This window comes from Oncorhynchus mykiss, chromosome 25 (assembly GCF_013265735.2).
Source record: "Oncorhynchus mykiss isolate Arlee chromosome 25, USDA_OmykA_1.1, whole genome shotgun sequence".
NCBI classification, from domain to species: Eukaryota; Metazoa; Chordata; class Actinopteri; order Salmoniformes; family Salmonidae; genus Oncorhynchus; species Oncorhynchus mykiss.
This window is the reverse complement of record NC_048589.1, coordinates 413,380-438,397: the sequence shown is the minus strand read 5'-3', so window position 1 is coordinate 438,397 and position 25,018 is coordinate 413,380. Positions and strand designations below refer to the sequence as shown.

The following is a 25,018-nucleotide window of genomic DNA, read 5'->3' as shown; positions in this document are numbered from 1 at the left end:
AACATCGAGCACTCTGAATCAGTTGATCCAAGCTTTGGTTCAATCACACCTAGAGTACTGTCTAGTGTCCAATCTTATGGTCATCTGCAGCAAAAACTTGCTCAAAACAGGGATGCCAGATAAGCTCTTCATTGCTCCATCGGTATGGATGTCAACATAATGCACTAGCATCTCTCATGGCTTCCTGTTGAACACAAATTAGTATCCATATTTTTCTAGAAACCACTGTATTTGTCTGACCAATTCGTGTATATTAGCAATGAACATAATCACCAAAACAGACAGGCTAGTTTAGGACATCTGATAACCCCCAGACCAAGGACACATCTTCTCAAATCTACAGCGCCATCACGGAATGGAATTATTGCTAGGTATTACTGTACTGTTGGAGATAGAAACACAAGTATTTGGCTGCACCTGCTATAACAGGGCGGCAGGGTAGCCTAGTGGTTAGAGCGTTGGACTCGTAACCGGAAGGTTGCAAGTTCAAACCCCCGAGCTGACAAGGTACAAATCTGTCGTTCTGCCCCTGAACAGGCAGTTAACCCACTGTTCCTAGGCCGTCATTGAAAATAAGAATCTGTTCTTAACTGACTTGCCTAGTTAAATAAAGGTAAAAAAAAAAATCTATGTGATTTGTTTTTACCAAATCACATTTCTCAGGCAAAAAAGAAACCAGGAAAACAATAAAAGAACATCTAATATGACTGGATAGATACTAATCCCACTGAATGTTAAATGCATTACCTGTCAGGTATTTTAATTGTCTGTAATATCTACTTGCTAAAGGTTTGAAATGTCTTAATGTAAATGTAATTATTTGTAATCAAATCAAATTGTATTTGTCAAATGCGCCGAATACAACAGGTGTAGTAGACCTTACTGTGAAATGCTTACTTACAAGCCCTTAACCAACAATGCAGTTAAACAAAAAGTGTTAAAGTATTTACTAAATAAGCTAAAGTAAAAAAATATATAAAAAGTAAAACAATAAGTTACAAACAATGCAAAAATACACATTAAATAGCACAGTTAGGAGCCCGTAAAACGGCAGCCATCCCCTCCAGCGCCATTGGTGTCTGTCTTTTAAATTCTGTTTTGGACCCCAGGAAGATTAGCTGATGTTATGGCATCAGCTAATGGGTATCCTAATTAAAATTCTAATTAAAATCCCACAATAAAACATTGCATCCCCCAGTAATACATCCCCCAACTCTACCATCCATTGTTTCAAATTAATGTATGCCTTTCCCATTCACTCACTCAAATATGTAGAGTAATAAAAGATTATCACATTGATTCATTAAGACTCTCCCCCCACGTCTTTTCCAGTTCTCTCTTGTTTTTAGTGTAAATGTTTGATTCCCTGAGGGGCTGGTACTGCAGTAGAGCACATCTGATGATTTCCCCTATGGCCATTTCCCCCAATGGGGAGCTCTTCTTCACTCAGTGTGATTGAACTCATTTGCACATATAAAGACTTCGACAGAACAGCGCACCGCTGCCTACAGAAGCCTAGAGTCTGAGAGCGCTTGACTGAGCCCCGCCGATCCGGAAAAGGAAAGGTGGGTACAGAAAGGCAGTTAAGGGGAAGTCTAAAAAGTGGAGGCTTTACAGGAGCAGTAAAAATAGAAATGCTAGACCATGGCAACTTGACTGATACAGTTGTGGATACACTCAATATGGCCGCCTGTCCACCCATTACGGAAAGTTCACTTAAATTAGTGTATGTTCTAGTAATTCAAATTCTATGTTCAGACCACAGCAATTTGACTGATACGCTCAATATGGCCACTGCTCCACCCATCACAGAATGTCGACTTGAATGGTAATGACCGTTATAGTCTTTCTAATTTGATGGCACAGACAACACAGTACATAAGTAAATTGGGTCTGGGGATAGTGCAGTGATGATCTCACCTGAGGTCGAGGGTGGCCTGAGACTAGACATGCTAGCTCCAGGGTCTCTCCCTCCCGGATGGTGTAGACGCGCTCGGTGTAGCGCTCCTCCTCGATGTTGCATGCGTGGCCAGAGTGGATTATTCGGACTGTAGGAGGTGCTGTGGAGGAAGAAAAGATCAAAGAACTTCAGGAGCATGTTCAATAGGGGTGTAACAGTACACGTATTCATACTGAACTGTTCAGAACCGGGACCTCGGTTCGGTCTGCACTGTGTACCCAAATTAATACATACAAAATATACAGTACCAGTCAAAAGTTTGGACACACCTACTCATTCAAGGGGTTTTCTTTATTTCTACTATTTTCTACATTGTAAAACAATAGGGAAGACATCAAAACTATGAAATAACACATATCATGTAGTAACCAAAAAAGTACTAAACAAATCTAAATATATTTTAGATTTTAGATTATTCTAAATAGCCACCCTTTGCCTTCATGACAGCTTTACACACTATTGGCATTCGCTCAACCAGCTTCATGAGGAATGCTTTTCCAACAGTCTTGAATGAGTTCCCATATATTCTGAGCACTTGTTGGCTGCTTTTCCTTCACTTTGTGGTCGGGTGATTGTGGAGGCCAGGTCATCTGATGCAGCACTCCATCACTATCCTTCTTGGTATCGATTCAAAATAAAAACACTAGGCCTATAGGCTATGCCTACTCAGCCAGAAACGAGTTCTGTACGATGACGAGTGGTGGGGTAGATAAACCAGAACGATTCTCCATCATCGTTTAAATCTCGCTTGGGAAGATTTAGGATTCCCAGTAGATTATAACGGCGATGGAGTGTATGTCGCCACTACTCAACTAGTATAGCCTACACTGTAAACTATAAGTCATTTTTGCCTCAAATACTTTGAGAAAGATGAAGGTAATATTACATATAAATTATAACTTGCTTAATCAGAGGTTAGTCAAGTAACTTGACATTAATAAAAAAGTACAACTAACTTAAATGTTTTGATTATTAAATATTGATGGTGTTTTTTAAGTAAGTGTTCCATTTATTTGAAATTGGCTAGTTTATTTGATTTAAGATTAAGTAATTTATAGCTTAATTTAATACTGTGTGTATTACATAAAAAACATGAAGATTTAACTTAATATGATTTGATAATTTGCTATAACTTCAATAAATCAGTTCACTGTGATGCCGAACAATTCCACGTTAAGTTAATGTAAAAAATATATTTATAATTTAACAAATAGATTGTTTTTTTCTTCTCCCCAATTGTCACATCGCTGCAACTCCCCAACGAGCTCGGGAGAGGCGAAGGTTGAGTCATGCGTCCTAGAAAACATAACCCACCAAACCGCGATTCTTAACAGCCGCCTGCTTAACCGTAAACCAGCCGCACCAATGTGTTGGAGGAAACACCATTCAACTGACGACCGTAGTCAGCTTGCAGGCGCCTGGTCCGCCACAAGGAGTCACTAGAGCGCGATGAGCCAAGTAAAGCCTCCCCCCCTACATAGTAGAATAATAGTGAAGACATCAAAACTATGAAATAACACATATGGAATCATGTAGTAACCAAAAAGTGTTAAAAACAAATCTAAATATATTTTAGATTTAAGATTCTTCAAAGTAGAAGAATCTTAAATCCACCCTTTGCCTTGATGACAGCCTTGCACACACTCTTGGCTTTCTCTCAACCAGCTTCATGAGGTAGTCACCTGGAATGCATTTCAAATAACAGATGTGCCTTGTTAAAAGTTCATTTGTGGCATTTCTTTCCGTCTTAATGTATTTGAGCCAATCAGTTGTGAGGTGACAGAAGATTAAAAAAAAAAATTTTCGAAGTTGCACCTCCGTCTGTCATTTTCTTCCCGCATGTTTTGCAAGTTGCAATCCGCTTTTTGTTGATACAGCGTAGTCTTTATATCCGAAAATAATAATATTGGGTATCATCTTTCCAAGGGCTCCATCTGAATTCACCTGCCGACGTTCCTCTGCATTGCCACGTGCAACTTTTTCTCAGCTGGCACAATTTGATTGGCTGCTGTCCGATTCAAACTGTAATTCGTTAAATGAAGAGTTGATGTGCTGCACACTTTTTTTTATAGCATCATTTTTTATATTTGGGCTTGGGGAGGGTATCAAGTCAGTTCGAGTCAAAAGGCTCAAGTCCAAGTTAAGTCACAAATTCGAGTTTGTGTTAAAGTCAAAGTCCTCATATTCGTGACTCGAGTCCAAGTCATGTGACTTGAGTCCACACCTCTGGCACACACACACACAATACATAGACATGGATTTAGTACTGTAGATATGTGGTAGTGGTGGAGTAGGGGCCTGAGGGCACACAGCGTGTTGTGAAATCTGTGAATGTATTGAAATGTTTTTAAAATTGTATAAACTGCCTTAACTTTGCTGGACCCCAGGAAGAGTATCTGCTGCTTTGGCAGCAGCTAATGGGGATCCATAATAAATACAAATACAAACATGGCACGATCGTCCTCCAGAAAGTAGTCCATCAGAACTTTTTCCCACTGACCTTTGACGATAGCGCCTGATAAATTCAGAGCACCAATATTATTGAGTGCAGTAGCAACATATTTGCAGTTCTCCATAGCTAACATTTTATCTTTCAAAAAAACTGCAGTAGAAAGGATTATCTACGCATAACGAGCAGCTCATTTTATCGACACAAGATGCTACAGAGTTTGTTCTGTTAGGTGACCTAAACTGGGATATGCTTAACACCCCGGCAGTCCTACAATCTAAGCTAGATGCCCTCAATCTCACTCAAATCATCAAGGAACCCACCAGGTACAACCCTAACTCTGTAAACAAGGGCACCCTCATTGACGTCATCCTGACCAACTGGCCCTCCAAATACACCTCCGCTGTCTTCAACCAGGATCTCAGCGATCACTGCCTCATTGCCTGTATCCGCTACGGAGCCGCAGTCAAACGACCACCCCTCATCACTGTCAAACGCTCCCTAAAACACTTCTGTGAGCAGGCCTTTCTAATCGACCTGGCCCGGGTATCCTGGAAGGACATTGACCTCATCCCGTCAGTTGAGGATGCCTGGTCTTTCTTTAAAAGTAACTTCCTCACCATTTTAGATAAGCATGCTCCGTTCAAAAAATGCAGAACTAAGAACAGATATAGCCCCTGGTTCACTCCAGACCTGACTGCCCTCGACCAGCACAAAAACATCCTGTGGCGGACTGCACTAACATCGAACAGTCCCCGCGATATGCAACTGTTCAGGGAAGTCAGGAACCAATACACACAGTCAGTCAGGAAAGCTAAAGCCAACTTCTTCAGGCAGAAGTTTGCATCTTGTAGCTCCAACTCCAAAAAGTTCTGGGACACTGTGAAGTCCATGGAGAACAAGAGCACCTCCTCCCAGCTGCCCACTGCACTGAGGCTAGGTAACACGGTCACCACCGATAAATCCATGATTATCGAAAACTTCAACAAGCATTTCTCAACGGCTGGCCATGCCTTCCGCCTGGCTACTCCAACCTCGTCCAACAGCTCCCCCCCCCCCGCAGCTACTCGCCCAAGCCTCTCCAGGTTCTCCTTTACCCAAATCCAGATAGCAGATGTTCTGAAAGAGCTGCAAAACCTGGACCCGTACAAATCAGCTGGGCTTGACAATCTGGACCCTCTATTCCTGAAACTATCCGCCGCCATTGTCGCAACCCCTATTACCAGCCTGTTCAACCTCTCTTTCATATCGTCTGAGATCCCCAAGGATTGGAAAGCTGCCGCAGTCATCCCCCTCTTCAAAGGGGGCGACACCCTGGACCCAAACTGTTACAGACCAATATCCATCCTGCCCTGCCTATCTAAGGTCTTCGAAAGCCAAGTCAACAAACAGATCACTGACCATCTTGAATCCCACCGTACCTTCTCCGCTGTGCAATCTGGTTTCCGAGCCGGTCACGGGTGTACCTCAGCCACGCTCAAGGTACTAAACGATATCATAACCGCCATCGATAAAAGACAGTACTGTGCAGCCGTCTTCATAGACCTTGCCAAGGCTTTCGACTCTGTCAATCACCGTATTCTTATCGGCAGACTCAGTAGCCTCGGTTTTTCGGATGACTGCCTTGCCTGGTTCACCAATTACTTTGCAGACAGAGTTCAGTGTGTCAAATCGGAGGGCATGCTGTCCGGTCCTCTGGCAGTCTCTATGGGGGTGCCACAGGGTTCAATTCTCGGGCCGACTCTTTTCTCTGTATATATCAATGATGTTTCTCATGCTGCGGGCGATTCCCTGATCCACCTCTACGCAGACGACACCATTCTATATACTTCCGGCCCGTCCTTGGACACTGTGCTATCTAACCTCCAAACGAGCTTCAATGCCATACAGCACTCCTTCCGTGGCCTCCAACTGCTCTTAAACGCTAGTAAAACCAAATGCATGCTTTTCAACCGTTCGCTGCCTGCACCCGCACGCCTGACCAGCATCACCACCCTGGATGGTTCCGACCTTGAATATGTGGACATCTATAAGTACCTAGGTGTCTGGCTAGACTCTAAACTCTCCTTCCAGACCCATATCAAACATCTCCAATCGAAAATCAAATCAAGAGTCGGCTTTCTATTCCGCAACAAAGCCTCCTTCACTCACGCCGCCAAACTTACCCTAGTAAAACTGACTATCCTACCGATCCTCGACTTCGGCGATGTCATCTACAAAATTGCTTCCAACACTCTACTCAGCAAACTGGATGCAGTTTATCACAGTGCCATCCGTTTTGTCACTAAAGCACCTTATACCACCCACCACTGCGACTTGTATGCTCTAGTCGGCTGGCCCTCGCTACATATTCGTCGCCAGACCCACTGGCTCCAGGTCATCTACAAGTCCATGCTAGGTAAAGCTCCGCCTTATCTCAGTTCACTGGTTACGATGGCAACACCCATCCGTAGCACGCGCTCCAGCAGGTGTATCTCACTGATCATCCCTAAAGCCAACACCTCATTTGGCCGCCTTTCGTTCCAGTTCTCTGCTGCCTGTGATTGGAACGAATTGCAAAAATCGCTGAAGTTGGAGACTTTTATCTCCCTCACCAACTTCAAACATCTGCTATCTGAGCAGCTAACCGATCGCTGCAGCTGTACATAGTCTATTGGTAAATAGCCCACCCATTTTCACCTACCTCATCCCCATACTGTTTTTATTTATTTATTTTTCTGCTCTTTTGTACACCAATATCTCTATCTCTACCTTTACATAACCATCTGATCATTTATCACTCCAGTGTTAATCTGCATAATTGTAATTATTTGCCTACCTTCTCATGCCTTTTGCACACAATGTATATATAGACTCCCCTTTTTTCTACTGTGTTATTGACTTGTTAATTGTTTACTCCATGTGTAACTCTGTGTTGTCTGTTCACACTGCTATGCCTTATCTTGGCCAGGTCGCAGTTGCAAATGAGAACTTGTTCTCAACTAGCCTACCTGGTTAAATAAAGGTGAAATAAAAAATAAATAAAATAAAATAAATACAGAGCAGACTAATCTGAAACTAATCTCTCGGCATTTCCAGACCACTCATTTTCTCAGCCAATCATGGCTAGCGAAAAAGTTCCTGTCTTTTTCTTTGGCTAAACCAACTAGGCTCGTAATTTAACAACTTTATTCATATTTACAGATGGAATAAAAGTTTGTTATTAAGGCACATGAAAGTTCACATGTTCAAGAAGGAATTTCTGCCCCAAAAATATTTTGTACGTTCAAACGGCTCTTCGATGAAGTCGTGACTTGCGACATATGCCTAGTTTCCTGAATCAGGTAACAAATAAGCAAAGTGAAACGACAGTCCATCATTATTTTAAGACATGAAGGTCAGTCAATGTGGAAAATTGAGAACTTTGAACGTTTGTTCAAAGTGCAGTAGCAAAAATAAATCAAGCGCTATGATGAAATTGGCTCTCATGAGGACCGCCACAGGAAAGAGTTCTCTCTGCTGCAGAGGATAAGTTCATTAGAGTTCCCAGCCTCAGAAATTGCAGCCATAATAGATGCTTCGCAGAGTTCAAGTGACAGACACATCTCAACATACACTGTTCAGAGGACACAAAGGAATTAGGCCTTCATGGTCAAATTGCTGCAGAGAAGCCACTACTAAAAGGACACCAATAAGAAGAGGAGACTTGCCTGGGCCAAGAAACATGAGCAATGTACATTAGAAATCTGTCCTTTGGTCTGATGAGTACAAATTTGAGATTTTTGGTTCCAACTGCCGTGTCTTTGTGATACGCAGAGTAGGTGAACGGATGATCTCCGCGTGAGCGGTTCCCATGGTGAAGCATGGAGGAGGAGCTTGTGCATGGTCTGCAAGGCAATCACCTGACCTCAACTCAATTGAGATGGTTTGGGATGAGTTGGACCGCAGAGTAAAGAAGAAGAAGCCAAAAAGTGCTCAGCATATGTGGGAACTCCTTCAAGCATTCCCCGTGAAGCTGGTTGAGAGAATGTCAAGAGTGTACAATGCTGTCATCAAGGCAAAGGGTGGCTACTTTGAAAAATCTCAAATGTAAATATATATTTTGATTTGTTTAACACGTTTTTGGTTACTACATGATTCCATATGTGTTATTTCATAGTTTTGATGTCTTCACTATTGTTCTACATAGCAGAAAATAGTACAAATAAAGAACAACCCTTGAATGAGTAGGTGTGTCCAAACTTTTGACTGGTACTGTATACAAAAGTATGAGGCCTTCAAATTAGAAACACCTGTTGCTGACAGGTGTATAAAATGTTGCACACAGCCATGCAATCTCCAAAGGAAAACATGGGCAGTAGAATGGCCTTACTGAAGAGCTCAGTGACTTTCAACGTGGCGCCGTCATAGGATGTCACCTTTCCAACAAGTCAGTTCGTAAAATGTCTGCCCTGCTAGAGCTGCCCTGGTCGACTGTAAGTGCTGTTATTGTGAAATGGAAACGCCTGTGAGCATCAACGGCTCACCAGCGAAGTGGTAGGCCATACAAGCTCACAGAACGGGACGGCTGAGTTCTGAAGTGCGTAGTGCATACAAATTGTCTGTCTTCGTTTGCAACACTCACTACTTAGTTCCAAACTGCCTCTGGAAGCAACATCAAGCCTAAGATCACAATGCTCAATGCCAAGCGTTGGCTGGAGAGGTGAAAAGCTCACCTCCATTGGACTCTGGAGCAGTGGAAACGCGTTCACTGGAGTGATGAATCACCCGTCACCATCTGGCAGTCCAACGATCTGGGTTTAGCGGATGCCAGGAGAATGCTACCTGCCCCAATGCATAGTGCCAACTGTAAAGTTTGGTGGAGGAGGAATAATGGTCTGGGGCTGTTTTTCATGGTTTGGGACAGGCCCCTTATAGTTCCAGTGAAGGGAAATCTTAAAGCTACAGCATCCAATGACATTCTAGATGATTCTGTGCTTCCAACATTGTGGCAACAGCTTGGGGAAGGCCCTTCTTGTTTCAGCTTGACATTGCCCCTGTGCACAAAGCGAGATCCATAGAGAAATTGTTTGACGAGATCGATGTGGAAGCATTTCACTGGCCTGCACAGAGCCCTGACCTAAACCCCATTGAACACCTTTGGGATGAATTGGAACACCGACTGTGAGCGAGGCCTAATCGCCCAACATCAGTGCCCGACCTCACAGCTCTTGTGGCTGAATGGAAGCAAGTCCCCACAGCAATGTTCCAACATCTAGTGGAAAGCCTTCTCAGAAGAATGGAGGCTGTTACAGCAGCAAAAGGGGGGACCAACTCCATATTATTGCTCATGATTTTGGAATGAGATGTTCGACAAGCAGATGTTGAAATACTTATGGTAATGTAGTGTACATTTCTCCCCTGCAGGAATGTGTAAGGCTATACATCTAGTGGGGCTGCTGTGGTATAATGCTGTGCTGCTGATTGGAGGGCATTGAGGGAGGCCATGCAGGAGTAAAGGTGCTCTTCTGCTCTTCTGGGAATATAGTGAGTAACTGCATTGCTCTGGTGAATGCTGGTTGAGGCTCATCAGATGGGTGGTATCAGCCTGGTGGTTGCATGCGAGAGACAGCAGAAACAGGAACACACTACATAGTTTTTAACAGCAGGGCTTGCAGGTCCAGGGCCAATTTAAAATTAACGTCAAACGGGGTTGATGGCACTATTGTTTTAATGGGACCACACACCAGCTGACAAATCATCTCTGGAGGCAACAAGATGAGAAGGCAGCCACATTCATTTATTTTTAGGGGAAATGCAATTGCATGAATAATGAGGATGATGGATGGCCCTGATCAGCCCTATGTTGTGGAAAGGGGTCTAATAAGTCTAATTCAGTCTCAGCCTCTCACCCAAATCTCCTCTCCTGCCCTCCCCCTCTCAGTCAGTGTGTCTCAGCTGGCTGTGCTACAGATGCTAGGCCGGGGCAGGGTCAGGCCGGGCAGAGGTCCTGCCAGATTGAACACTGGCCCACCCAATCAGGATGGCTTAAAATATATTTTTTAAATAAAAAATGCAATCAATTAAATCTATCAATGTGCCCTTGAGCAAGGCACGTAACCCTAATTTGCTCCAGGGGTGCTACACTACTATGGTTGACCTTGTGAAACACTGCATGTGACAATAAAAAACATTTATCAAATTGTTTTGACCCACTGCAAATCATTGCTGATGCAAACTAGCGCAAGCTAGTCACAAGTTAAGGCAAAACAAAGATCACTCATGTGCTTTTTCAAAAAGCCACAGATGGAGGATGAAGACAACACCTGCTCCACTACCACCATCAGCCGAGCCCAATCTGTCACTGAGTCGTCGTCAGCCTATGAAAAGGTTAGCATGGATACTGCTTAGCTTCCACAGCCAAGCTAACTCACCATCACCAAGCCCGCCTCATCACAGTGAGCATGTCATCACGAGTCCACCTGCGGATTTGTCTGCAGTTGATGAACCACCTGTACAACCAAAAATGTGAGTGTTCCCCACTACAGTGATCAATGGAAAATTGCTGTGTTTCTCATGGAAGTGGTATGGACAGTTTTGGCTGGAATACAGTTTGACAAGGGATGCTGTTTTCTGTAAAATGTGTACACACAAATGTGGCCTGAGGCCACTATGGAAGGCTCATTTGTTAGAGATAGATAAAAGGATTGGAAGCTTCTTCACGAGACATGCTTCAACGACCAGGCTAGCAAACCACACTCCTTTGCACTGGACAAAAGGTTTGAGTAGAGACCATGAACCTGAGTATAAGCTAAGGTTTGAGTAGATGGCTGAATCTAGTAACCATGCCACGTGGTTAAAATCTTAGACTATCGATACCGACAGAATAAGAACAAGTCTTTGATATTAATTACTAGTCTGCAGCTAGGAATTCGGTATCATTGAACGCGAAGACCGACAACCACCAAAACATCTATCCTATAACGACATGAATGAATGTCACTCTGAACTATACATTCTAACCACGACAGAGAGAGAGAGAGGGGGCGGACAGACTCTCCAACAGAAACAAAACTTTTCAACACTTTTAAAACTTTTCAACAGAGATCCCGACGACACACTGATATTGATTGCAATTGTTCCCGAATGAGTGAGCGTTCAGCAGACCAGCTGGCTGGAGTGTTTACGGACATATTCACCTCTCTCCCTATCCCAGTCTGTTGTCCCCACTTACTTCAAGATGTATACCATTGTTCCTGTACCCAAGAAAGCAAAGATAACTGAACTAAATGACTTATCGCCCTATAGCACTCACTTCTGTCATCAGGAAGTGCTTTGAGAGGCTAGTTAAGGATCATATCACCTCTACCTTACTTGACACCCTAGACCCACTTTAAAAAAATGACCGCCCCAATAGATCGACAGACGATGCAATCGCCATTGCACTGCACAATCCCACCTGGACAAGAGGAATACCTATGTAAGAATACTGTTCATTGACTATAGTTCAGCCTTCATCACCATAGTACCCTCCATGCTCGGGGCCCTGGGTCTGAACCCCGCCCTGTGCAACTGGGTTGTGGACTTCCTGACGGGCCGCCCCCAGGTGGTGAGGGTAGGAAACAACCACTCCACTTCACTGATCCTCAACATAGGGGCCCCACAAGGGAGTGTGCTCAGCCCTCTCCTGTATTCCCTGTTCCCCCATGACTGCGTGGCCACACACGCCTCCAACTCAAACATAGTAGGCCTGATTACCAACAATGACGAGACAGCCTACTGGGAGGAGGTGAGTGGCGCCAGGAAAATAACATCTCCCTTAACATCAACAAAACGAAGGAGCTGATCGTGGACATGAGGAAAAAGCAGGGGGAGCACACCCCTAACCACATTGACGGGACCGCAGTAGAGAAGGTGGAAAGCTTCAAGTTCCACGGCGTACACATCACTGACGATCTGAAATGGTCCACCCACACAGACAGTGTGGTGAAGAAGGCGCAACAGTTTTACAGATGCACAATTGAGAGCATCCTGTCGGGCTGCATCACCGCCTGGAATGGCAACTGCTAAATATGTGTATGTGACCAATAAAATTTGATTTGATGATTTGATTTGTTAAATATTGCAATGTGATTGCACACATTTCAACTTAAATATGATGGGCAGTGTTGTCATGGAGGTTATACACAGGTATACGCCACCCATTTTCTTTCAGTGGGCATTTCGTATTCTCACTTCTTAATCCCCACTGATGCATATCAAAGTAATGTAGTGTAATTGCCATATCAATTAGGTAGTACAATAGCAAAATCATGCAAGTAGCCTACACAAAAACAAATCACGTGAAATATTTGGCAATATGGGCTTGAAAAGTGTTTGTGTGAAACCATAGCATACTGTAGGCCTATACAGCACCACATGGGTAGGTAATTACAAAGATTTCAGCACCGGCCAGCTCTGCACTCCACTCTGTTCTCTGACTTCTGATATTCGCATTCACAACAAATTCTGCATTTATTCCCATGTCTCATGAATTCTACAGTTTAGCCTAGTCTCTTTATTTTGCTTCTCGATAGAATAACTTTAGGGACAGGCTATAAATGAAATAGCCTCACAGAAATCATGTGGCAAAGACTACAGCCTAGAAAAGTTATACAAGAATAGTAATATTAGGGTATAAATATGTGGAAACCATGGTGTAAGGAATTGAATGTAGCCTAGGCCTTTTTTTGTAACCCATAAATCTCTGTTAGCAAAACGCACAATACAGCGATGAATCAGCAGTGACTAGAATCCAAGCCTTCAGCTCCTGTGAAGTGTAGAACCTCCTTGAGTATCCCGTTTTAATGTAACGCACCGCCACATAAGTATGTTCCTTTTCTTACCGCCGTGTTTATCTGGCTCCTTAGCCTAACATATCAGCCATAAGGGTTAGGCCTATTATTTCATTATTGATATCATGGTGAATGTATTTCACATTGCCATGATTGTGGGCCATTCAGAGTAGCCTAAATCAGTTTCTCATATACTTTTTCACACAGGATGCCTTTTATTCACCAGGCCGGCCATTTGGGATATACCCACTTCTCCATGCACCACTGATGTCTGGATATTTATGTATTTTTGCTGGAAAATGTTGACCCAGTCAATGTCTGCCTACGCCTCTGCTGTGCTGTCAGTGTCACTCCTGTCCTATTTCTCCGGTGATATTTCTTGGCATCTGACCTGGATGGTACCCGGATGGTACACTTCGAGTACACTGTACCCTTCAATCATTCATGTATATGATATACAGTGCCTTGCGAAAGTATTCGGCCCCCTTGAACTTTGGGACCTTTTGCCACATTTCAGGCTTCAAACATAAAGATATAAAACTGTATTTTTTTGTGAAGAATCAACAACAAGTGGGACACAATCATGAAGTGGAACGACATTTATTGGATATTTCAAACTTTTTTAACAAATCAAAAACTGAAAAATTGGGCGTGCAAAATTATTCAGCCCCTTTAGTTTCAGTGCAGCAAACTCTCTCCAGAAGTTCAGTGAGGATCTCTGAATGATCCAATGTTGACCTAAATGACTAATGATGATAAATACAATCCACCTGTGTGTAATCAAGTCTCCGTATAAATGCACCTGCACTGTGATAGTCTCAGAGGTCCGTTAAAAGCGCAGAGAGCATCATGAAGAACAAGGAACACACCAGGCAGGTCCGAGATACTGTTGTGAAGAAGTTTAAAGCCGGATTTGGATACAAAAAGATTTCCCAAGCTTTAAACATCCCAAGGAGCACTGTGCAAGCGATAATATTGAAATGGAAGGAGTATCAGACCACTGCAAATCTACCAAGACCTGGCCGTCCCTCTAAACTTTCAGCTCATACAAGGAGAAGACTGATCAGAGATGCAGCCAAGAGGCCCATGATCACTCTGGATGAACTGCAGAGATCTACAGCTGAGGTGGGAGACTCTGTCCATAGGACAACAATGAGTCGTATATTGCACAAATCTGGCCTTTATGGAAGAGTGGCAAGAAGAAAGCCATTTCTTAAAGATATCCATAAAAAGTGTAGTTTAAAGTTTGCCACAAGCCACCTGGGAGACACACCAAACATGTGGAAGAAGGTGCTCTGGTCAGATGAAACCAAAATTGAACTTTTTGGCAACAATGCAAAACGTTATGTTTGGTGTAAAAGCAACACAGCTGAACACACCATCCCCACTGTCAAACATGGTGGTGGCAGCATCATGGTTTGGGCCTGCTTTTCTTCAGCAGGGACAGGGAAGATGGTTAAAATTGATGGGAAGATGGATGGAGCCAAATACAGGACCATTCTGGAAGAAAACCTGATGGAGTCTGCAAAAGACCTGAGACTGGGATGGAGATTTGTCTTCCAACAAGACAATGATGCAAAACATAAAGCAAAATCTACAATGGAATGGTTCAAAAATAAACATATCCATGTGTTAGAATGGCCAAGTCAAAGTCCAGACCTGAATCCAATCGAGAATCTGTGGAAAGAACTGAAAACTGCTGTTCACAAATGCTCTCCATCCAACCTCACTGAGCTCGAGCTGTTTTGCAAGGAGGAATGGGAAAAAATTTCAGTCTCTTGATGTGCAAAACTGATAGAGACATACCCCAAGCGACTTACAGCTGTAATCGCAGCAAAAGGTGGCGCTACAAAGTATTAACTTAAGGGGGCTGAATAATTTTGCACGCCCAATTTTTCAGTTTTTGATTTGTTAAAAAAGTTTGAAATATCCAATAAATGTCGTTCCACTTCATGATTGTGTCCCACTTGTTGTTGATTCTTCACAAAAAAATACCGTTTTATATCTTTATGTTTGAAGCCTGAAATGTGGCAAAAGGTCGCAAAGTTCAAGGGGGCCGAATACTTTCGCAAGGCACTGTAGCAGCATAAATCTAAAGATTAAAATCATCACACAAAACGCTAATTGTTTTTGCCCCAATGCAATGTGTAGACTCCGTCTTGCTTGTGCTATTGCAATATCCGTTACAACAGACAGAGAAGGTTAGCCTTCATATATACATTTTTGGAATGTACATTCAAATCGCTGCAGGGTTTTCATTTAAAAACATGCATGTTTTGAGCAATTCAGAGTCATCCTCTTGGAGTAAAGCTGGTAGATATCTTGAAGACAGCTGTTCAATCTGTGTTCACATGTGGTAGTTACAATGAAACATTGCTAAATCATTGATTAAAGAATGAATGGCATCACTTAAAAAAAATAAGTAGAGGCCACAAAACGGTATTTCTCAAAACTAAGGATTCAAATCTCGTGCTGTTCTTCTCTAATCATCTCCTCAACCAATTTCCTCAATATGCCTCATATTTCTGAACAGCTTATCCTCAAATGTCTACCAGCTTTACTCCAAGAGGACGACATTGAAGTGTTCAAAACTTGCACAGTGGGTTAACAAGCATGGTTTAAAAGTCTAGGCAGTTGTGACAGTCCTTATAATCACCAACTGTTCAAATCGGTGACTGTTTTTTTGTTCCTTTCTCAGGAGGAAACACCTCAAGATGGGGACGTACATGCTGTTCCATTCCATCCAGGAAGAATCTACATGGTCCTTGAAGAGAAGGTGGTGGAGGATTTTATGCTGGCCTGATGTTATGTGTTTATATGGACTACTGTACTCGCTCCAAAAGGAATACCTAAAATGCATAAAGAACATGTTTGACTTCATACAGAAAGTGCTTCTGAATTAAGATGGTGACTGATTGAAAGCACAGCTCCTTTAACAACTATAAAAGACTTGGTACATTGCATGTGCTTGCTAAATATACCCTTTTGAAAGGTGGGTCAGAACTACAGTTGAAGTCGGAAGTTTAGATACACTTAGGTTGGAGTCATTAAAACTCGTTTTTCAACCACTCCACAAATGTCTTGTTAACAAACTATAGTTTTGGCAAGTCAGTTAGGACATCTGCTTTGTGAATGACAAGTATTTTTCCAGCAATTGTTTACAGAAAGATTATTTCACTTATAATTCACTGTATCACAATTCCAGTGGGTCAGAAGTTTACATAAACTATGTTGACTGTGCCTTTAAAAAGATTGGAAAATCCTGAAAATGTCAATGCTGTAGAAGCTCCTGATAGGCTAATTGACATCGTTTGAGTAAATTGGAGGTGTACCTGTGGATGTATTTCAAGGCCTACCTTCAAACTCAATGCCTCTTTGCTTGACATGGGAAAATCAAAAATAAATCAGCCAAGACCTCAGAAAAACAATTGTAGACCTCCACAAGTCTGGTTCCTCCTTGGGAGCAATTTCCAAACACCTGAAGGTACCACGTTCATCTGTACAAACAATAGTACGCAAGTATAAACACCATGAAACCACGCAGCCGTCATACCGCTCAGGAAGGAGACGTGTTCTGTGAACGTACTTAGGTGCGAAAAGCGCAAATCAATCCCAGAACAACAGCAAAGGACCTTGTGAAGATGCTGGAGGAAACAGGTACAAAAGTATCTAGAAATACAGTAAATGAGACCTATATCCACATAACCTGAAAGGCCGCTCAGCAAGGAAGAAGCCACTGCTCCAAAACCGCCATAAAAAAGCCAGACTACGGTTTGCAACTGCACATGGGTACAAAGATCATACTTTTTGGAGAAATGTCCTCTGGTCTGATGAAACAAAAATAGAACTGTTTGGCCATTGTTATGTTTGTAGGAAAAAGAGGGAGGCTTGCAAGCCGAAGAACACCATCCCAACAGTGAAGCACGGGGGTGGCAGCATCATGTTGTGGGGGTGCTTTGCTGCAGGAGGGACTGGTGCACTTCACAAAATAGAAGGCATCATGAGGACGTCAAATTATGTGGGTATATTGAAGCAGCATCTCAAGACATCAGTCAGGAAGTTAAAGCTTGGTCGCAAATGGGTCTTCCAAATGGACAATGACCCCAAGCATACTTCCAAAGTTGTGGAAAAATGGCTTAAGGACAACAAAGTCAAGGTATTGGAGTGGCCATCACAAAGCCTTGACCTCAATCCTATAGAACATTTGTGGGCAGATCTGAAAAAGCGTGTGTGAGCAAGGAGGCCTACAAACCTGACAACAGCACTGTCAGGAGGAATGGGCCACAATTCACCCAACTTATTGTGGGAAGCTTGTGGAAGGCTACCCGAAATGTTTGATGCAAGTTAAACAATTTAAAGGCAATGCTACCAAATACTAATTGAGTGTATGTAAACTTCTGACCCACTGAGAATGTGATGACAGAAAAGCTGAAATAAATCCTTCTCTCTACGATTATTGTGACATTTCACATTCTTAAAATAAAGTGGTGACCTTAACTGACCTAAGACTGGGAATTTTACTAGGATTAAAATGTCAGGAATTGTGAAAAACTGAGTTTAAATGTAGTTGGCTAAGGTGTATGTAAACTTCCGACTTCAACTGTACTTTGAAAGACAATTGGGTCTTTGTAACTTGGCAATGTCGATTTTCCTCTCCAGGGAGGAACAGCTTTTGCTGGGACATTTCATTAATGCATGTGCTGCATAATATTTGTTTTATTAATATATATTTTTGTCACTCGTAATGGCCATTACGGAACATAAGAAAACTTTACGAGCCGGGAATAGATACATTTTTACTCATACTGCATAATATGTTTTGCACTGTGGGGGGAGGGAAAGCACAGAAAGCACACAGCAATCAGTTATACTAATTTAAATGCACAGGCCCAAAATAGCTAACGAGCTAAAGGTTAAGGCTATTCCATCGGATCGCACAACAAAGGGGAAAAAGAAAGCATTCTTCTTCCTGTGTACCAGCTGACTGATGTACCCTGGCCTACATTTCTATTATCTGTTTTTAGAGAATGAGTCTCTTTTACCCCCCACGTGACTCTGCTATCATACAAGCAGACAGAATACGACTGCCCGTTAACTTTTGTTTCAGTCATCATGGTATGACTCTGGCACTCTAGCTCTGACTACAACCTGTCTTGGATACAGGAGAAGTTAGAAATTTGAGGCCAAGAGATCCATGCAATGTGTTATTCATGAAGCTAGATCAGTATATATCACTGAAACTTCTCCACAGACAAAACTGAGGTAGTAGCTAGATGAAAGTACAAGGACAATAACAGGGACAAACATAGTCACTCTTTTGGATAACTCCACACAGTCAGTGGCAACTGAGTTTGCTAATGGTTATCACTTTGTGCTAGACCCAAGGTGGCAGAAGTGGGACATTACTAGTGCTCTCTCGAAAAAAAACCTAATACAGAAACCATTAACTAATAACAAACTTGTATAAGCAACAACCATAAAGGGGATGGGAAAATAGGCCTGCATATTTTCACTCCAGGTACAGTGAACGACACAAATCCCAGCTTTGATTACATGCTGCTTAACCTGGAGGTTAAAGCTAGCGAGTGTTTTAGCTGGACTTGGTCACAATGGGTCCACACACACACACAGACGCACACACTAGACACACACATACGAGCCACAGTCCCATTTGTACCGGTAATCCCATTTTTACAGTGAGCTCTTCTCTCTCCGATCTCCCTCCTCAATCACTCTAATCATCCGTGGGGCCGGGAGGATAATAGTCCTGATTGAACGAAGCGGCCCGCTGCCCTCCCTGATAATCACTTAGATACACATGACAGGATAACTGCAAGGGGACTACGCCACATCCACAGGTTGCTCCCGGCTGCTCCTCAGTCTCCTGCCACATGGGCCGACTCTGGCTTGCATGGCCTGCTAACCTGGCCCGTACTCCCTGTATCTATTGTTAAATGTGAAATAGGCCTAATTTCCCAAGCAATTCCTAACCCAGAGAAGTTTTGTTTGAAATTCTATATGCATCCGAGATCCCTGTAAGGAGGCAGGCAATGTGGTTCCATTCGTCTCGTGGCTTGAGAAATGAGGAATGGAGAGACTGTGCCAAATGAATGTAACATCCCGTCAAGCATAATGATGACAAAGAACAACCTCCAGGGCTTACTGTATGACACCATTTTCTCTCTCTTTTCTACATGCAAATAGTAGGTGAAGGAACCGGCACTAAGCTCCAGTGCACTCTTCAACCGCAATCACCCATTCTAAACCAATTCGTCCACTTTTTACCCTGATTTTAGAACTGTTCCCTTCCTTCCATAATCCACACCACAACTCATGTCTCCTAAACTACAGAATGTTCAGATTCAGCTGGTGTAGTGCCGCGCGTGTGCACCCATTTACATGTGGCTGTATGACCTAGCTCCAGGGGTGACAAGACACCAGATGTTCTTTATGTAACAGTCTGGAGTTTTTGGAGACCTTACTGTAGAAACACATTGTGGTTTGATGTGATGATAAAACTTGTACCGGTCAAACTATGTTATCAACATACAGTACTGTAGTGTAGGCTACATGATACTTTCTCCCAAGTGGCAGGAGCTTTCTATCCATCTCCACTTTGTTGGGAAACACATTTTTTTATAAGTTGTGCAACCTAACGTTCAGCTGCCTTAGAAGAAGAGCAAATTGAGCCCTATTTACAAGGGCAAGTCGGGGGCAGAACATGGTAACGGAATGAATTATATTGCCCTGTTAGAGATAGGGGGCAGTATTTCCCCTTTGGATGAATTGCGTGCCCATAGTGAACTGCATCAAAATCTGTCCTAAATTGCTAATACATGCATATATTGCATTAATATATACATGCATATTATAATTAATATTGGATAGAAAACACTCTGAAGTTTCTAAAACCGTTTGAATTATGTCTGTGAGTATAACAGAACTCACAGGGCAGGCAATCTTGCAAACTAGTTTTGAAATCCTGAAAGTTGGGGCAACTTTGACGTCATCGCCGCCTCCCTTCCCAACAAGTTATGGATCTGGAAACACTTCCTATGTCTTCCACTAGATGTCCTCATTCAGTAGAAAGTGTAATGGAGCATTTGCTGTGAACTTTGGCCTAATGGGAAGGAAAGTACTAAAGTGTCGCAAAAGATTCAGGTGCTTGAAGGCGCGTATGCGCTGGAGTGCTTCATCTGTTCCAATCAGCCACAGATGAACATGGATGGCCCGGTTGGAATGCTATTCGATCTGTATGATTATAACATCCTGAAGATTGATTCTGCACTTAGTTTGACCAGTTTCGTCGACCTGTAATATGTAATTTGGAAGTTTTGATGCAAAATTATCCTGGACCAGAAGTAATTTTGTTGGGCATTTGAGCTGAAAGTTGTAGCAAATGCTGCTACATGGACACTAGAATTGAACATTATGAAACAAAACGATTTATTGTTGAACTAGGACTCCTTGCACTACATTCTGATGGAAGATCATCAAAGGTAAGGGAATATTTATGTTGTAATTTTGTATTTCTGTTGACTCCAACATAGCGGAGAAATACGTCTGAGCGCCGTCTCAGATTATTGCAATGTTAGGCTTTTTCCGTAACGTAAAAAAAAAATGTGACACAGCGGTTGCATTAACAACCAGTGTATCTTTTTAATTATATGTAGAACATGTATCTTTAGTCAAAGTTTATGATGAGTATTTCTGTTATCTGGCGTAGCTTTCTATAATTCCTCCGGACATTTTGGCGTCAATGTACATGGCGTCAATGTAAACCGAGATTTATGGATATAAAATGCATATTATTGAACAAAACATAAATGTACTGTGTAACATGTCATATGACTGTCATCTGATGAAGATTTTCAAGAGGTTAGTGAATGATTTTTTTTTTTTATCCTGCTTTTGTCATTTTATCTTTTGTTGTACAAAATGGCTACGTTTTTTCTTTGTTTTGGTGGTGGTCTAACATAAATATATGCTGTATTTTCGCCGTAAAACAATTAAAAAATCTGACACGCTGGGTAGATGAACAAGGTGTTTATCTTTCATTTGAGGTATTGGACTTGTTAATGTGTGGAGGTTAAATATTTGTAAGAATATTTTTGCATTCCCTGTGCCACCGTTTCAGCTGAACAGGGGGGTGTAGTTCCTGTAGGGGAACCCATAGGCTTAGCAAGACTTATCAACATACAGCACTGTGCTGCCATCCTGTTAGAAGGTAACAGATTATTTTATTACAATGGTTCAATTGGATTTTCATTGTGTGCAATGGTGTTATTTGCCCCCTAGTGGATGTTTCTGGTACTTAGAAAGACAACGCAAACAGGAAGTAGAGAATTTGTTCTGCACGCATAGAAGCAGCTACAAACAACGCTACGCTGCAGGTCTTTCAATGTAGTTATTTCTTGTCACGCTTCAGCCTTGGAAAATATTTGTTTGTAAGTTCAATTCAAGCGTTTAGCTAATGATTATAATCTTGTTATTGATAGAGTTGCTTACATATCAATGTTGGTTGCATTTACTCACAAATTGCAATGCCTTTCATGTATGTCGTTAGCTGTATTACTTGCTCGTGCGTCATACAAACGAATTGTAAAATATACAATACTGTAGTTTTGTTACTGTTCCTAGTGTAATATGCTTTGTTATTCTACATAAATGGTTGTACACTATTAGAGTAATGAAAGGAGCCAATTACCATATGAGTAACAATTAGCTATATGGTTTGGCATCATGCCAGATGCATGGTACCTTAGCGCGTGCTTTGTATTTATGCAACTTCAAATGTATAATGTACAGCCACAGTGTTTCGGTGTGAATTGAATACTAAAGTATATTCTTTTCTGTATTTTGCAGTTTCACAACATAAACGTTTTCAATATATTCATTCAAGAAAAGTCACGCCTTGGGAGTTTTATTGAAGACTTAGTTGTTAGCTATCTGTCTAGTTTTGCATGGGAACGCAACTCAAGGGCAGAATAGTGAAAAAACATCATCACAGCGGGCTCAAGCTCAAGAATAACTGCACACGGTGGTTATGTTTCTACGTTCATCAGCCAACAAAGCCTCTTATCCTAGGGAAGACCAGCAGTCTACGATGCAACAACCAGAGTCAGGTGTTCAACAGAGAGAGATGGAAGAGCCTCTTCAGCACATTGGGACCAAGTCTCAATCTACAAGATCAAGGTCATCAAAACAGTCAAGCAGATCCTCAACGGCGAGTTCTGCAGCCATCAAAGCACGCGCCAAGGCGGACGCAGCACGCGCACAAGTCTCTTATGCTGAGAAGGAAGCTTCTGTGATGAAACAAAAGGCAGAAATAGAGGCCAGCTTGATGAAACAAAAGGCAGAAATAGAGGCCAGCTTGTTGAAGCAAAAAGCTGACCTCGAGGCAAGTTTATATGTTCTCCAAGTTGAGAGAGCAGCTGCTGCTGCGTTGGCTGAAGCTGCAGCCTTTGAAGTAGTTGTAGGATCAGAACGCAGAGAGCTTTGCAAAGAACTAGACACAGGGACACAGCCCTTAAGTCCAGTCCAACGTACATGTGAGTATGTGCAACAACATGCTAGGCCCTACTTTGCTGAACTTCCATTTGAAGTGGAGAAACAAGAGCTTAGTGTTGACCCAGCTACATGCCATAATCCAGTAAGTAGCAAACAACAGAACATGAGCAGAGACTCTCCGTTCAAAAGAAAGGAACAGCAGCATGGTGGAAATGGAAAACAAGCCCACTTCCAGTCACACACACAAAACTTCCCTGAGTCACAAGTGGCACCAGACCTCATCAAGTACCTCCTACGCCGTGAGATGGTGAGTTCCGGACTCCTGAAGTTTGATGATCGTCCTGAAAATGATTGGGCATGGAAAGCATCCTTTCTCAATGCGACCAGAGACTTGAATTTATCAGCCGGGGAAGAGTTAGATCTAATTACCAAGTGGCTAGGGGCAGAGTCATCTGAGCAAGCAAACAGAATTAGATCTGTCCATATTTTCAACGCAACAGCAGGACTTAACATGGTCTGGCAACGACTAGAAGAGTGCTATGGTAGACCCGAAGTGATCGAGAATGCACTGTTGAAGAAAATTTATGATTTTCCAAAACTGGCTAACAAAGACAATCACAAACTAAGAGAACTAGGTGACATTCTTCTTGAACTGGAGTGTGCTAAAGTAGAAGGGTACCTTCCAGGCCTCGCTTATCTGGACACATCTCGGGGGGTAAACCCTATTGTAGAGAAACTTCCATTCAGTTTACAAAAAAATGGATAGCACAGGGATCCAAATATAAGGAGGACTATCGGGTAGCATTCCCACCATTCTCGTTCTTCTCGAGATTCATCAGGAACCAGGCGAAAATTAGAAATGACCCCAGCTTCACCCTCTACACCTCAACTAACCAGGTGTCCATGAAAAGTGAGAAACCTGCCAGGTACAGCAGCAAGACACCTGTGACTGTATATAAGACAGATGTGTCATCTGAGGCCTCAGACCACCAAACCAAACCCAGTAAGACAAAGGTTGAAAACCCTGACCATCACTGTCCAATACATAACAAGCCTCATCCTCTTAAAAAGTGTTGTGGGTTTAGATACAAAACTCTAGATGAGCGCAAATCATATCTCAAAGACAATGGCATTTGTTTCCGATGTTGTGGGTCAACTCAACACAGAGCTAAAGACTGTAAGGTTTCAATCAAGTGCTCTGAGTGCGACAGCGACAGGCATCTTGCTGCTCTGCATCCAGGCCCAGCCCCTTCATATACAGACACCGCTACAGCAGAGAAAGAGCATGGTGGGGAGCAAGGTGACGATGCTCTTCTATCTGTCACCTCAAAGTGTACAGAGATCTGTGGTGAGGCAGTCAATCCAAGATCATGTTCAAAAATATGCCTAGTCAAAGCTTATCCGGCTGGGAAAAGAGAGAAAGCTGTCAAAATGTATGTAGTGCTTGATGAACAGAGTAACAAATCTCTGGCCAAGACAGAGTTTTTCAGTCTCTTCAACATCAATGACAACTCCGCTCCATACACCATGAAGACGTGTTCTGGGGTAACAGAGACTTCAGGCAGGAGAGCCGTCAACTTCATGGTGGAGTCTATAGATGGACACATGCAGCTCACTCTCCCTACTCTGATAGAATGTGATATGATGCCAGACGATAGGATGGAGATTCCCTCCCCCGACATTGCGTATCATCATCCCCATCTGCAACCAGTTATGGACAAAATTCCAGCAGTGGACCCAGACGCTCCCATCCTCCAGCTCTTAGGACGAGACATCTTAAGGGTACACAAGGTACGAGAGCAAATCAATGGGCCCCACGACACTCCTTATGCACAGCGACTCGACCTCGGCTGGGTCATCGTGGGTGAGGTCTGTCTGGGAACGGCTCACCGACCAGCCAATGTTAACGTGTTCAGGACAAACATACTTCAAAATGGTCGCACATCCTATCTGAGCCCTTGCCCTGACATCATCCAGGTAAAAGAGAACTACAACAGCGTAGCTCAGAAACACATCTCTCCCTCTACAGTGCACTCGAGAGATCCAATCACAACTGTGAACACAGACAGCCTGGGATGTTCCGTGTTCGACAAAACACAAGACGATGATAAACCAGCACCATCAGTGGAGGACAAAGCCTTCTTGGACATTATGGACAAACAGGTTTTCCAGGATGATGGAAACAACTGGGTGGCTCCACTACCCTTTCGCCCCACTAGACGTCGCCTCCCTAATAACAGGGAGCAGGCCATGAACCGTCTCACATCACTTCGCAGGACTTTAGACAAAAAGCCTGACATGAAGAGT

The 25,018-nt window shown here is 42.8% G+C and overlaps 2 protein-coding genes across 3 annotated transcripts in view; one reads left to right on the top strand and one right to left on the bottom strand.

The window, feature by feature from the left end:
• The window catches only part of LOC110505206 (MAM domain-containing glycosylphosphatidylinositol anchor protein 2), a 232,727-nt gene that overhangs the window by 149,812 nt on the left and 57,897 nt on the right, over positions 1-25,018 (bottom strand). For both annotated transcript variants that reach the window (XM_021584281.2, XM_036962460.1), the window contains exon 2: positions 1,921-2,060. In XM_021584281.2, coding sequence (XP_021439956.2) covers positions 1,921-2,060 — 140 coding nt within the window. The remainder of the gene's footprint in view (positions 1-1,920; positions 2,061-25,018) is intronic.
• LOC118944195 lies at positions 21,407-24,233 on the top strand. Its single transcript, XM_036962461.1, has 2 exons — positions 21,407-21,648; positions 22,067-24,233. Exon 2 carries the CDS (start codon positions 22,248-22,250, stop codon positions 23,475-23,477), a length of 1,230 nt encoding a protein of 409 aa, XP_036818356.1. The 5' UTR covers positions 21,407-21,648; positions 22,067-22,247; the 3' UTR covers positions 23,478-24,233.